The 14,116-nt window shown below is 44.3% G+C and overlaps 1 protein-coding gene across 1 annotated transcript in view; it reads left to right on the forward strand.

Moving 5' to 3' along the window:
• Window positions 1-4,422: 4,422 nt before the first annotated feature.
• Window positions 4,423-14,116, forward strand: part of MMD2 (monocyte to macrophage differentiation-associated 2) — a 41,376-nt gene continuing 31,682 nt past the window's right edge. The window contains exons 1-2 of the mRNA XM_006859868.1: window positions 4,423-4,446; window positions 4,532-4,590. Of these exons, the coding sequence (XP_006859930.1) occupies window positions 4,423-4,446; window positions 4,532-4,590 (83 nt within the window). The remainder of the gene's footprint in view (window positions 4,447-4,531; window positions 4,591-14,116) is intronic.

Genomic DNA, 14,116 nt, shown 5'->3' on the forward strand with positions numbered 1-14,116 from the left:
CAACACCATAGACAGTGGCAGAGGTGATGACATGGAGAGATATAGCACCCGAGGACTCCAGACATATGGAAAGAGAAAGGCTGTATGCTGGCAGGCAGGAGGCTGGCTTGCAGAATGTGCCCTTTGGTTGTTTAAATGATTGTATATTCCTGTATGTTTTTGTGTATATATAAAAAAAATAAGTAAAGAGGGAATAGAGACAAATACTGTTAACTGAAAATGCACGGAGGGGATTGTAATCATTGCAATGAAACAAGATCCCCTTGGTTTAGTGCAAAACAAATTTTCTACAATATAAACCATCACTTAATTCATAATAAAAGCTTAAAAAAAAAAAAAAAAAAAGACCGTGAATGAAAATCAGGTAACTCTGGGTTTGAATCCTGGATCCACCATTTTATGCTTCTGTGATTTAACAAACTACATATAAACTGTATAAACTACATATAAACTACATAACATCCCTAAAATCATTATCTGATTTTAATATGATAATGAAATATCATTATCTGTCAAATGAGAATAATAATACTTAACTGCTGGAGTTATAAGGAATGAAAACAAAATAATAATAAGATAAAATTAAATTTAAAAAAGGAGTCCTGGTGTGGTGCTGGTTTGGTGCACCGAACTGCAAACTGCAAGATCAGCGGTTCAAAGCCACCAGCTACTACTCAGAAACACTATGCAGGTTCGCTTTGAGTTGGAATTGACTCGATGGCACTTAACAATAACAACTATTGTAAAAAATAAAAACAGGTTTTCACATTGAAAGAGACATTCTTTGATGGTTAACCAAGGGTGGGTGGGAGGAAAATGTGGGCCACTGGCTGGAGGGTTGTTGTTTTTAGGTGCCATCAAGTCGGTACCAACCCATAGTGACCTTATGCACAGCAGAACGAAACACTGCCTGATCCTGGGCCAACTTCACTACTGTTGCCACGCTTGAGTCCATCGATGCTGATACTTGGCCAATCCATCTCGTTGGGGGTCTTCCTCTTTTTCTCTGACCCTGCACCTTACCAAACATGATATCCTTCTCCAGAGACTGGTCCCTCCTGACAATATGTCCTAAGTATGAGAGATGAAGTTTGGCCATTCTGGCCTCCAAGGAGCACTTCTTCCAAAATGGATCATTTGGTTCTTTTGGTAGCCCATGGCACTTTCAATATTCTCCTCAAACACCATAACTCAAATGCGTCAAGTCTTCTATGGTCTTCCTTATTCACTGTCCAGCATTTGCATGCGTATGAGGTTATTGAAAATACCATGGCTTGAGTCAGGCGCACCTTAGTCCTCAAGCTGACATCTTTGCTCTTCAACACTTTGAAAAGGTCTTGTGCAACAGATTTGCCTAATGCAATACGCTGTTTGATTTCTTGACTAGCTGCTTCCTTGAATGTTGATGGTTAATCCAAGAAGAATGAAGTCTTTGACAACTTTAATATTTTCTCCATTGATAAGGATGTTGTTTATTGGTCCAGTGGTGAGAATTTTTGTTTTCTTTACATTGAGATGGAATCCATACCGAAGGCTGTGCTCTTTGATCTTCATCAGTAAATGTTTTAAGTCCTCTTCACTTTCAGCAAGCAAGGTTGTATTATCTGCACATGTTAATTTGGGTGAAGTGGGAGAAAAAAAGAGAGAGCAGAAGAGACACATAGAACCAGAAAAAGTAAAAATTTTAGAATAGGATAATGCCTGTTCTTGTTTCTTCTTTATTCTCATAAGTAGCTTGTGAATTTTATGGTGGTTATGTGCCATGGAGTCGGTCCCGACTCATAGCGAAGTTTATAGAGCAGGAATTTTCCAGGAGAAGTTTCAGCTCAGAGAGGTTAGGTGACATTCCCTGGGTTACACAGCCAAGGCTGGAACCTCAAGGATGGTATCTGGCCTCCTGATTCCAAATCTAGAGCATTGCCCAGGCCTGGATACTCATGTGTTAGTTTCCACTCTCTTCCTGCCTTTGTCATGTTCTCTGTTATGCTGAGCACTAGTGGAGTCAGGAGTAGTTGGGCAAAGCCCCTGGACCTTAGTGTTTAACCTTGTGAAACGGGATGGTGTAAGTTGGTTAGAGCAGGAGGTCCTGAAGTGGGGGACCTGGATCCTTAGGGTTTCATAGCTATCCTGGAATCAGAGAGAACAGAAAACAATGGAGATTATCAATGCCCACTCTCCACCCCCACGAATCAGTCATTCCCTGCAGGCCCATCTTTTAAAGTGTTTTTTGTTTGCTTTTGATTGAAGATGGATTCACTCTAGAAGTAACACAGGCGCTGGTCTGCCTATCTGGGGCTCTGACTGGGGTTGCTGATGGCATCATGGGAGATGACTGGCAGGTGAGTGGTCTAGGTTAGGGGGAAGGAGGTGTGTGGTGAGACATGTGTTGTTTCTGCCTGGACAGATCTGGGGGTTTGCCCACTGGGGCTGGGGAGGAGAATTGATTGGCAGAGAGGTCCCTGACTTGTGGGGTTATGCCCTCCTGCTAACATTCACTCTCAGTACTCAGCAGTTTCTGGGTCTCACCTGATATTTCATGGAGCTTCCAGAGATGATAAGCGTGGTCCTCGTTTTGAAGGTGGGAGAAAGCTTCCCAGGTAAGGAGCAGTTTGGAGTCTGATCCCAGGTCTGTTGGTCAGATCACCACTTGCACACCTGTGGAGGTCATTGTTCACGTGAGGTCCCATGTGAGTGCCTGGACCCTGTGCTGGCTCCCAGGCCTGTGCTCTCACCTGTACACCGTGCCATCATCACCCTGTATCTCCATGTCTTGAGATGCTGAAACAAAGCACCACAAGCCGGGTGAATCACGAGCAGGAATCCATTGTCTCAGAGCTCTGGAGGCTAGGAGTGGAATCCAAGATCAGGGTGTCAGCCATGTTGATTCCTTCTGAGGCTCTGGGGACAGAATCTGTCCCTGCCTCTCTCCCAGCTTCTGATGACTGCTAGTACTCCTTGGCCTTCCTTTGTTGCTTGTAGATGTGTCATAACCTGTGTCTGTGACCCTGTCCTTGTGTCTCTTCCAGAGCTTTGAGACGAATCAAAGCGGTTCAGTCATGGCCAGTAGAAACAATGGCAGCATATGCATTACATAGTAACTAAATCTCTTGTGTGGTAGATTTTTATTTGAGTAATAAATAGCTAGGATACCTGGTAATACAGTGGTTAAAGCACTTGGATGCCAACCAAAAGGTCGGTGGCTCAAACCCATCAGCTACTTTCCAAGAGAAAGATGAGTCAGGCTGCTTCCATAAACATTTATAGCCTTGGAAACACTATGGAGCAGCTCTACTCTGTCTGATAGGGTTGCTATGAGTAGGAATTGACTGTTAAGGCAGAGGGTTTTTGATTTGTGGAGGAAACAGGAAGTGGCGTCCAGATCAAAGATGGTAGCCATCCTTGTTGCTTTGAATGTGTGTTGGCTGCCATCTTTGATCTGGACGCCACTTCCGGTTTAGGGTTCCGAGACTGTAAATCTACAGGAGCAGAAAGTCCCAGTTTCCTCCCATGCAGCGACTGTGGATTTGAACTGCTGACCTTGTTATCTTCTCTTCTTTGATAAGGACACCACTCATATCCTACTCCAGCGTGACCTCATGTTAACTGCTAACATCTTCAAATGGATAACATCTTTTCTCTTTGCAAACCAGGCTATGTTTCATAGGAATGAGAGTTAGGGTTTCAACATGCTTGTTGGAGGGGAAACAATTCATTTTATAACCATGTGTCTTCCCCTATAGGGTGGAGGTCTGGTCTATGACCTTTCCAGTTTCTGATGGCTTGTGGTGGCATCTCTCCAATCCCTGCCTCTCTCATCACAGCACCCTCTTCCCTCTGTGTCTTTTATGAGATCCACTCCATTGGAATTAGGACTCGCCCTGCTCTAGTGTGGGAGTCCTGGTGTGATGCTGTGGGTTAATGTGCCAGACTGCAAAGCCGTTTGAACTGCAGGGTTGTCAGTTCAAGCTCACCAGCTGCTCCTCAGAAACCCTGTAAAGGGTCACTATGGGTCGGAGCTGACTCGACAGCACTTAACAACCACCACAACAATTCTAGTGTGTCCTCATGTTAACTGGTAACATCTGCAAAGACCCTATTTCTAAACAAGGCTACCTTCACAGGTACAGGGGACTAGGATGTTAGCTTATCTCTTGGGGGACTGTTCACCTTACATCACATAGTCTAGCCTTGGCTGTTTCCTCCTCCCTTTGCTCAGTTTCCCCTTTCTATTCCAGCCTTCTCTCTTGGGATTTTGGTCCTACAACCTTTCAGAGGTGGCCCTGTTCCAGGGATAGTTCTCTTCCCCCCAACTTAGGTTCCCAAAGTCCAAGCCAAGAGGATGTCTATTGCTTAGGAGGAGCCCTGGATTCATGAATGGGCACAAAGAAGCAGCCAGGCCAAGCTGGATGGTAGGGGCCTAGCATGGCCGGGGGCCAGCTGGACCCGGTACTGTTCTTTGCCACTGGAGGACAGACAGACAGGCCCCCTTTGTCTGGGAGCCTGGGCAGATCTCTTTGGTCCTCTGTTTCAGGAACCCAGGGCCTTGGTGACAGGCACCAGCCCAGACAAGTGGAGGGAGGGCTGTGTTGGGTGGGGTGGGCTCATGAATTCCAAGAGGCTCCGTGTTTCTCTAGGGGAGCATAGGTCAAAGGAGAGGAAGGAGGCCAAGGCCCCAGGCTGGGCCTGACTCCTGCTCGCTGTGGGAGAGGAGGGAAAATGAATTGGGGTGCTCAGCCTTGGGCTGGGGGGAGACCCCCCTGGGCAGGGCAAGGACCTACCCTGAGCTGGGAACTTCTCAAAACGTTTAATGTAGAATTACCTTGTGACCCAGCAATTTCACTATTAGGCATTGTCTTAGTACTCTATTGTTAAGTGCCTTTGAGTCAGTTCCGTTCAGTGACCCTGTATATAGTTTTCGAGTAGCAGCTGATGGTTTTGAACCACCGACCTTGAAGTTAGCAATTCAATGCTTATTCTACAGCCCCACACCAGGACTCCTTAGTGCTGCTACAACAGAAATACCACAGGTGGATAACTTTAACAAACAGAAATTTGTTTTCTCACAGCTTAGTAGGCTGAAAAGGAGCTCTGGTAGCGTAGTGGTTACACATTGGGCTGCGAACCCCAAGGTCAGCAGTTCGAAACTACCAGCCGTTCCGCAGGAGAAAGATGAGGCTTTCTGCTCCCGTAAAGATTTACAGCTTCAGAAACCCTGTACAGGGTCGCTATGAGTCAGAACCTACTCCATGGCACATAACAATAGTAACAACAACAACAACAACAACAACAGTAGACTAAAAGTCCTAATTCAGGGCTGCAGCTTTGGATGAGGCTTTCTCTCTGTGTTGGCTCTGGGGAGGGTCCTGGTCATCAGTCTTCTCCTGGGTCTAGAAGGTTCTCAGCGCAGGACCCTGGATCTAAAGGAAGCACTCTGATCCGGGTTCTTTCATGGGGGTGAGGTGGGGGGGTGAGGTCCCTCTAGCTCGATCTACTTTTATTTTTGAAAGCAGGAAGTCCAAGTTTTTATTAATTGACAAAGAGGTTGTTATTAATGGTAGAAAAAGGTAAAGAATAAAAGGGAGGAACCAGTTTTATAAGGAGATGCCCATGAGAAAAAGGGAAGAAAACTTTGGAAGTTGCCATTGGCAAGTCTAACTCCAAGAGAGCAGGTAGCAACCTATAATGAAAATAAAGTCTTATTTTCTAGTTCCTTGTGTGGCTCTAGTCTATCAGCTTCTTCTTTGCCTTTGATGCCTCAATGGCCAGGAACATCATTCCATTGAATATTCTTGCCTTGGGAAGATCAATCAATCTTCTCAAAATCATTTCCGTTAACAACATCTCTTCCAGAAGCTGTTTTCCATTCATTGTGTGTTCAGTTACCAATCCATTCTGTCATGCCTTTAATGACAAATTTGCTGTCCGTTTCAATGGTGAGCTGATCCATATTTTGGCTCTTTGCTTGCTCAATTGCTTTGTGGGCTGCTTAAGTTCTGCTGTTTGGTTTGTCTGTCTTCCAGAAACGCTCTCCACTTACATTTAGTGGGTTGTAGGGTCCCCAGTAAACTCCATATGCAGATGTGCACCATTTCTCGCATTCTGCAGCTACCATCAACGTGAATAGTTGGAATGTATTCTTCTCTAGCGCCAAAGTTCTGTCCACGTTGTCCCCTGGAGTTCATGCCAGACGTTTCCACTGAGATTGACCAGTGATGTCCTAGTTCCCTGCAATCTACCTCTCTCTAGCTATTTTTGTATCTCAAGAGATGACTCAAATAGAACCTAAGCCTGTAGCTTGTATCCCGCTTCATGAATCCTCCTCATTAACATCATGATGTTGAGGACTTACAACACACAGGGTAATTACATCAGATCACAATTACATGATACTGAGAACTATGGCCCAGCCAGGTTGGCACATTGCAATCCATAACAGGTATGTACACCCATAAGACTTGAGAGCTAGGACTCAAACACACACGTACTTGAATGTACCAGTGTTTCTAGCAACACTTTTCACAACAGCCCGAAGGTGAAAAGAACCCAAGTGCCCTTCACTGCATGATGGATAAACACAATGTGGTTCATCCATGCAATGGAATGCTGCTCAGCCATAAAGAGAAGTGAAGTTCTGACAAATGCTTCCACATGGATGAACCTTGAAAACATGACAAGTGAAATAAGCCAGACACTAAAGGACAAATATTGCATGAGTCCAGGAATATGAAATCTCTGGAATAGGTAAGTGCGTTGAAACAAAATAGATGAGAGATTACCAGGACCTGGGGAAGGGAGGAATGGGGAGTAACTGCTTAATGGGAACTTGAGTTTCTATTACGTTAAATTAGGGTTATGTACAGTTGAGTCGGTCCTGATGCATAGGGTTTCTGAAGCTGTATGTCTTTACCGGAGCAGACAGCCTCATTTTTCTTGGCTGGTGGAACTACCAACCTTGTGGTTTACAGTCCAGTGCTTATCTACAGAGCCACCATGCTCCCCGAGTTTCTATTAGACTGATGGATGATCATGATTTATTTAACTGACTGATGCTCTGGTGGCGTACTGGGTTATGTGTTGGGCTACAAACCACAATGTAAGCGGCTTGAATTTATCAGCCACTCCTCAGAAGAAAGGGAGCTTTCTGCTCTTGTAAAGATTTTGGAGACTTGGTGTGGCGCTGTATAATAAACCCTGGACTGCTAACCACAAGATTAGCGGTTCAAACCTGCCACCTGCTCTTCGGAAACCCTATACACAGTTGCTATGAGTTGGAACCAACTGGATGGCACTTAACAACAACAGCAACAATGATTGTGTGCTGTCTAGTTGATTGCTACTTATAGCAACTGCAAGTGACAGAGTAGAACTGCCCCGTAGGGTTTCCTAGGCAGCTGTCTTTATGGGAGCAGCTCGCCAGTTCTTTCCTCCAGCGGAGCTGCCTGGTGGGCTCAAACTAACAACCTTTCAGTTAGCAGCAAAATGCTTAACTGTTGTGCCACTAGGGATCTAGTGTTAAACATTTAGGTCAATTCCTGTGAGCTTCAAGGTGAGTGGTTCAAACCCACCAGCTGCTCCATGGGAGAAAGCTGAGATTGTCTGCTTCCATAAAGATTTAGTCTCAGAAACTCCAGAGAGCAGCCCTACTGTGTTCTATAGCGTCCCTGTGAATCAGAACTGACTCTATGACTGTGAGTTTGATTTTGGTTTATATGACAGGCAGTCCCCAAAAGATTCTGTTTCTAAATCTTTTTATTTATTTATTTTTTAACTTTCTATTGTGAATCAGGTGCACACCAACAGAGCAAATCAGCTTTCTACTCCATGATTCATGTACATTTTGTTCCATGCCATTGATTTCATCCTCATGTAACATCATTTATCCCACTTCCTTCCTGTGTTTCCCTTTCTGCTTCTTTCCTAACTCTTCTGAACTGTGTTCTTGAATAAATGCTGCCCTTCTGACTTCAAAGGGTTGATTATGCTCAGATGTGCATACTTCCCGAGTGCTCCCCTTATTGTTTGACTGGAAACTGAGCCATGGTGGTGAGTTCAGTTCCCAAATCTGGACCTTTAAGTCAAATTTTTATGTAAGTGGCAACAGTTAAGGATGGTTCAGATCTAATGTCAGTTGGTCAAATGTTTGTCTTAGTATGTAGAATAGAATGCAACTTTCTATGTATGAAAAGCATGTAAGAAACACACCCAGATGCCCTTAAACATCTTTAACATAATAATAATGCTTTTGAAAAACTTGTTATTGGGAATTGAATGCAGTTATACAGAGCAGATATCATGCACATCGTTTCATCTCAATGATTGCAGTCCCCTCGGTGTAACATCACACATCCAGCTTCCTCCCTGTGATTCTTATTTCCATTGCTCCTTCTTTCCCAGCCCTTCGTAGATAAATGCTGCCTCTTTGGTCTGAGTGGTTGACCATTCCATGGTGAGCATGCCTTACTAGTGTTGCTGCTTGGCTGAACCATGAGGGTGAGTTCAGCTCCAGACTTGAAGGGTGATCAAGAACCATTGGTCTTGGGTTCCTCTGGTCTGTTTCTGATCAGTAAGCCTGATCTTTTTTTTTTTAGTAATTTTAAGTTGTGTTCCACATTTTTTCCAGGACCTTCTAATACTATCCCTTTCAGAGCAGTTGGTAGTGATAACCAGGCACCATCTAGTCGTGGAGACTGATGTTCATGTGGACCATTGGACCAATTGTTTCTAAGTGTCATCATTTTTCGTCACTCTTCTTTCCTCCACACAAGGAGAGAAGACTAGTAGTTGCAACTAGTTGTTGTTGTGAAGTGCCATCAAGTCAGTTGCGACTCATAGTGACCCTGTACAGGGTTTCCGAGACTGTACGGTGGGAGCAGAAAACCTCATCTTTCTTCTGTGGAGCAGTTGGTGGGCTCAAACCACTGACCTTGTTGTCTGCAGCCCAGTGCTTATCGTATAGAGCCATCACACTCTCTGGATGGCCGCAATAATAATGTTTTGATATTTGTTGCAAAGTAGCCATCATTTGTTACTGTGAACCACTATTTGTACTTCAAATATTTAATGTAAATGACTTCACAGGCTTAGTTCATAACTAAGGGTTGTACATAAATAAGTTGAACATTCACAACTAGTGGACTGCCTGTATTTTTAACCACTAGGGAATCCTGGTGTGTCGCTGTGAGTTAAGCTGTGGACTGCAAGGTCAGTTTGAATCACAAGGCTGGTGGTTCAAGCTCACCAGCTGCTCCTTGGGAACCCTATACAGGGTAGCCATGAGCCAGAACCTACTTGATGGCACTTAACAACAAATAGTTTAGCACCTTGGGCTTTTAAATGAACCCAAGTCATTGTTTCTTAACATTGATCATACCAGGCCCACTTGCTGCCCTCATCTGAGGATGTTCCCAGCCCCAGTAATTTCTATTTGTGTGGTCTGGGCTGGATCCTGAGCCACAGGCATGCTCCAGAGCTTCCCAGGCCATTCTCAACATGCAGTTGAGTCCCACTGGCTTCACCTCTCCTAGCCCCACCTGCATATGAGACACCAATCTACTGCTTTCCAGAGATGCTGTGAGCTTCAAAGGCCATGAATGATACCAAGTTCCTGGAAGAGTCAGGGACTAAGAAATCGGGACCAGACTCAGCAATGTGATGAACGTCATCTGGAAATGATGAATTGGAAAACGTTTGTTGTTGTTAGTATTAGGTGCCATTGATTCAGTTCTGACTCATAGCAACACCATGAACAACAGAATGAAACACTGTCTAGTCCTGTGCCAGCCTCACAACTGCCGCCATGCCTGAATCCATTGTTGCAGCCACTGCATCAGTCCACTTGTTGGGGGTCTTCCTCTTTTTACCCTCCACTTTAAAAGCATGATACCTTTGTCCAGGGACTGGTACCTCTGGATACCATGTCTAAAGTATGAGAGTCGAAGTCCATCCATCCTCACTTACAAGAAGCATTCCGTCTCTTCTCCTAAGGCAGACTTGCTTTACATATTCAATGTTCTTTATTTTAACAATTTTTTTTATTGTGAGAATATACACAACAAACATACACCAAGCCAACAGTTCTACATGTACCTTTCAGTGACCATGATAACATTCTTTGAATTGTACCAAATCATGCTCATCCTTCTTTTCCGAGTGTTCCTCCCCCATTCACGTAATTTCACTGCCCCCTAAATTTCCTATTTAATCATTTGTATATTATATGAGGGGCTTCAAAAAGTTCATGGACAAATTCCATGATCTTTTAATTCCATTTTCCCACAAACTTCCTGGAGCCTCCTTGTGTATATTTTCACAACACCACCAACAACCACAATAATAATAAAAAGGATGGTTAAAAAGAGAGAAAGGATAGGACAAGCAGGGCCACAACTCCCTAGGGGAAGGGACACTTTGTGAGCACCTGCTGTATCGGAATGTGTGAGCACTTGAACCGTATGATCTCATCATACCTTTAAGGCTAGGTCACACGATCACTTGCTATGCCAACAGGGAAGGAGCTCTGGTGGCATGGTGGTTAAGCACTTGGCTGCTATATGAGAGGTCAGTGGTTCAAACTTAACCATTGGTTCCAAGGGAGAACAATTTGACCATCTGCTCCTGTAAACCTATAAAGATGGCAACCTAGAACCCCATGGGGCTGTTCTACTAGAACCTGATGATGCCGTTCTTCTAGAACCCCATGGAGCTGTTTTTCTAGAGCCTGATGGGGCCACTCTACTCTGCCACTTATTGTCACTGTGAGTCAGAATCTACTTGATGGCACCCAATAACAATAACAAAAGAACATGTATATGAAGACACTTAAGCCCAGAGAGGTTAAATCATTTCCCTTAGATCTTACATCTGCTAAGTGATCCACCAGCCACTCTGAGGGAGAACAAGCAGGCTGTCTGCTCCCATCAAGATTTAGAGTCTTAGAAACCCTATATAGGGTCACTATGAGTCGGAATCAACTTGATGGCTGTGGGTTGGGTTTGGTATTAGGCACCATGCTCTGAGCAAAGCCCACACTTCTCTCAGTTCAGGAAGGGTATTAAAGTTCTGATTCCTGTCTCCTCGCCAATGCCTGGCTCTAGAATCCTGACACCATTCCATAGCCCCCGCCCTCTTCAAACACAGAAAACCCAGAGCTGGCTCAGAATGGAATTTCGTTCGCCAAAGAGTAGTGAGAAAAGCTCATTTTCTCACTGAAAGCAGTGAGAGCCTGCTAGGAATTTCAAACTCTTTGAAGTTAAATTGTCAGAAGACTGCCCATCTAACTGTAACTGTGTTCTGACACACTCTAAGTTTTCTCCATTAAATAGGAGTTCCTTGTCCCACAACACGGATGAACTATAAAGATGGAATGTTGAATGAAATAAACTAGGCACAAAAGGCCATATATTGTATAACTACATTTTTATAGAATATCAAGAACAGGCAAATAAATAGAGATAAAAGTTATGGTTTACTTTAAAAACTAGTGATTCAAACTTAGTTAGGACACTCTTCAAGCCTTGTGGCTTAACTTTGAGCCAAATAATAAGCAAATCTGTAACACCAAGCAGGTATGCACTCTTTAGAGCAAACAATATGAGATCAAAAGGGAGCAAGCTCAGATGGTAGTAAGGGTTAGAAAAAAGGAGGAATGGAAACAGGAAACACAGGGAGGAATTGGGATGAGTGATGTTATATTGTGGACATTGCAGTCAGTGACATGAAACAAAATGCGTATGAATTGTTGAATGGAAAACTGATTTGCTCTGTAAACCTTCACCCGATTTACGTTAAAAACTTAAAACAAAACAAAAAAACATTTGCTGTTTTGCTTATCTTTACATGTGCGATTTGGTGACAGCTGGTCCGTGAAGATTTAAGCTACAGAAACATGAGACTTTCTGCTCCCATGAAGATTCAAAGCCTCGGAAACCTTATACAGGGTCACTGTGAGTTGCAACTGACTCCACGGCACTTAACAACAATTATGTTTATTCCACTGTTCAACCATCACAGATTTTTCCATCACTCTTGACAGAAACTCGGTGTCTCCCAAGTGACAGGCTGCTACTGTCTGCAGATTTAAAAAGGCAATTTAGAACAAAAATGAATTCCTCTAAAAATGCCTGACTCAGAGTCTAGGCCTCAAAGGGTTACAGGGAAAGTTCTCGGTTCTTTGGAGTTGTGGGAATTCTGTTTCTTGGGCTGGTGGCCCTTGGCTCCCAGCCTTTCTTTTTCTCTTGCATGTTCAATAGCTGTAGCGCTGGTGAGAGACAAGAAAAGTTTTGTAGTGCATAGAAAGACATCACTGCTGGTCTGGGGTCACTATGACAACCACAGCCAATACATAGAAAGAGGGATCTCCATGTTTGTTAAAAGGGCAGAAGACAAGGTGTCCAGAGTCACCTGGACACTGGTGGAGGCCAGTACCTCCCTTGGTGGGTGATTTCATTCCGCAACCTGGGAGAAAGGTGTTAGCTGAGTTCTCACTGGTAGCCTTGTTGATGGGAGTATGAATTGTCACAACCACCTGAGAGGGTTGTTGTTGTTATGTTCCGTGGAGTTAGTTCCGACTCATAGCTACCCTGTACAGGGTTCCCGAGGCTGTAAATCTTTACAGGAGCAGAAAGCCTCATCTTTCTCCTGTGGAATAGCTGGTAGTTTTGAACTGCTGACCTTGCGGTTCACAGCCTGATTCATAACCACTACGCTACCAGAGCTCCTTGGGAGGGTTGTTAGGCAGCATTAATGCTGTTTGTACTTTTGGGGCTAGAAGTTGAGCTTTTAGGAATTTATTATTATCATTAATGTGGGCTTTAATGGAAGGAATACAAAGAGATGGGCGTGCACCCATATTTGTTGTGGCCCCATTCACCACCACCAAGATGTGGAAGCAGTCCACTCCTCCATCAGCAGATAATGGATAAACACAATGTCTTCCATCCACACTGTGTTGCATAGTCGGCAGTTAGAGTCCTCCCAGATGGGCTTCAGAAAAAAGGCCTGGTTATCTACTTGTGCAAAATCAGCCATTGAAAACTCCAGGGAGCACAGTTCTACTCTGGCACATGTGGGGTCGCTGTGAGTTGGAACTGACTCTGTGGCAAGTTGTTGTTGTTAAGTGCCGTTGAGTTGGTTCCAACCCATAGTGACCCTGAATAAGGTTTCTGAGGCTGTAAATCCTAACAGGAGCAGAAAGCCTCATCTTTCTCCAGCAGAGCAGTTGGTAGTTTCAAACTGCTGACCATGCGGTTCACAGCCCGATTCGTAACCACTATGTCACCAGAGCTCCTTCTGTGGCAAGTAGTGAGGGTAAAATAAGGAGAACTTAAGGTTTGCGGTTTTCCCCACATCCCACGTGTTAATCACACTCACAGTGTTGTGATGCTACCATCGCTATTTGATTCCAAACCTTGTCATCCCCTAAACCCAGTAAGCACTAACTCTCTCTTCCACCCACCCCTTGCCCACGGTAACCACGAGTCGACTTTCTGTCTTGATGCCTCTTCGTGTTTGTAGAGATTGCATACAAATGAGGTCACTACAACATTCGCCCTTTTGTGCCTGACTGATTTTGCTCAGCATCATGCTTTCAAGGTCTAGCCACATCTTGGCATGTGTCAGAATGTCCCCTCTCTCTCTGGTGGCATCAGATTCCATTGTGTGGATGGACCATCTTGTGTTTTGCCATCATCTGCTGATGGACACGTAGGTCATTTCCACCTCCTGGCGATTTCTAGTAGTGCTGCAGTGAACATGGGTTCACGGGTATCTGTTGGCGCTCCTCCTTATATAGGATTTTTCATTCTTAAAAAAGAAGGCCACTCATTCCTTTCTCTGAATCTGTGCCCAGAGGAAATGAGTATATGAGGGGCTTCCAAAATGTTTGTGGAAAAATGCAATTGTAAGAGAATGGAAGTTTTACACAAACCTCCTGAAGTCTTCTCATCTGTGTCCACTGAAAGAGCTACACATGAATGCACAGTTCTTCCTCCACAAGAGTACCCAAACTTGAAACAGCCCAAATGCCACCTACAATAGTCGGATAAATCAGTTGTGGTACAGGCATACCCATTGTCCAATCGATTTGGATTCATGACCCTGTAGGACAGAGTAGAACTGA

The sequence above is a fragment of the Chrysochloris asiatica genome, unplaced genomic scaffold (genome assembly GCF_000296735.1).
Source record: "Chrysochloris asiatica unplaced genomic scaffold, ChrAsi1.0 scaffold00034, whole genome shotgun sequence".
NCBI classification, from domain to species: domain Eukaryota; kingdom Metazoa; phylum Chordata; class Mammalia; order Afrosoricida; family Chrysochloridae; genus Chrysochloris; species Chrysochloris asiatica.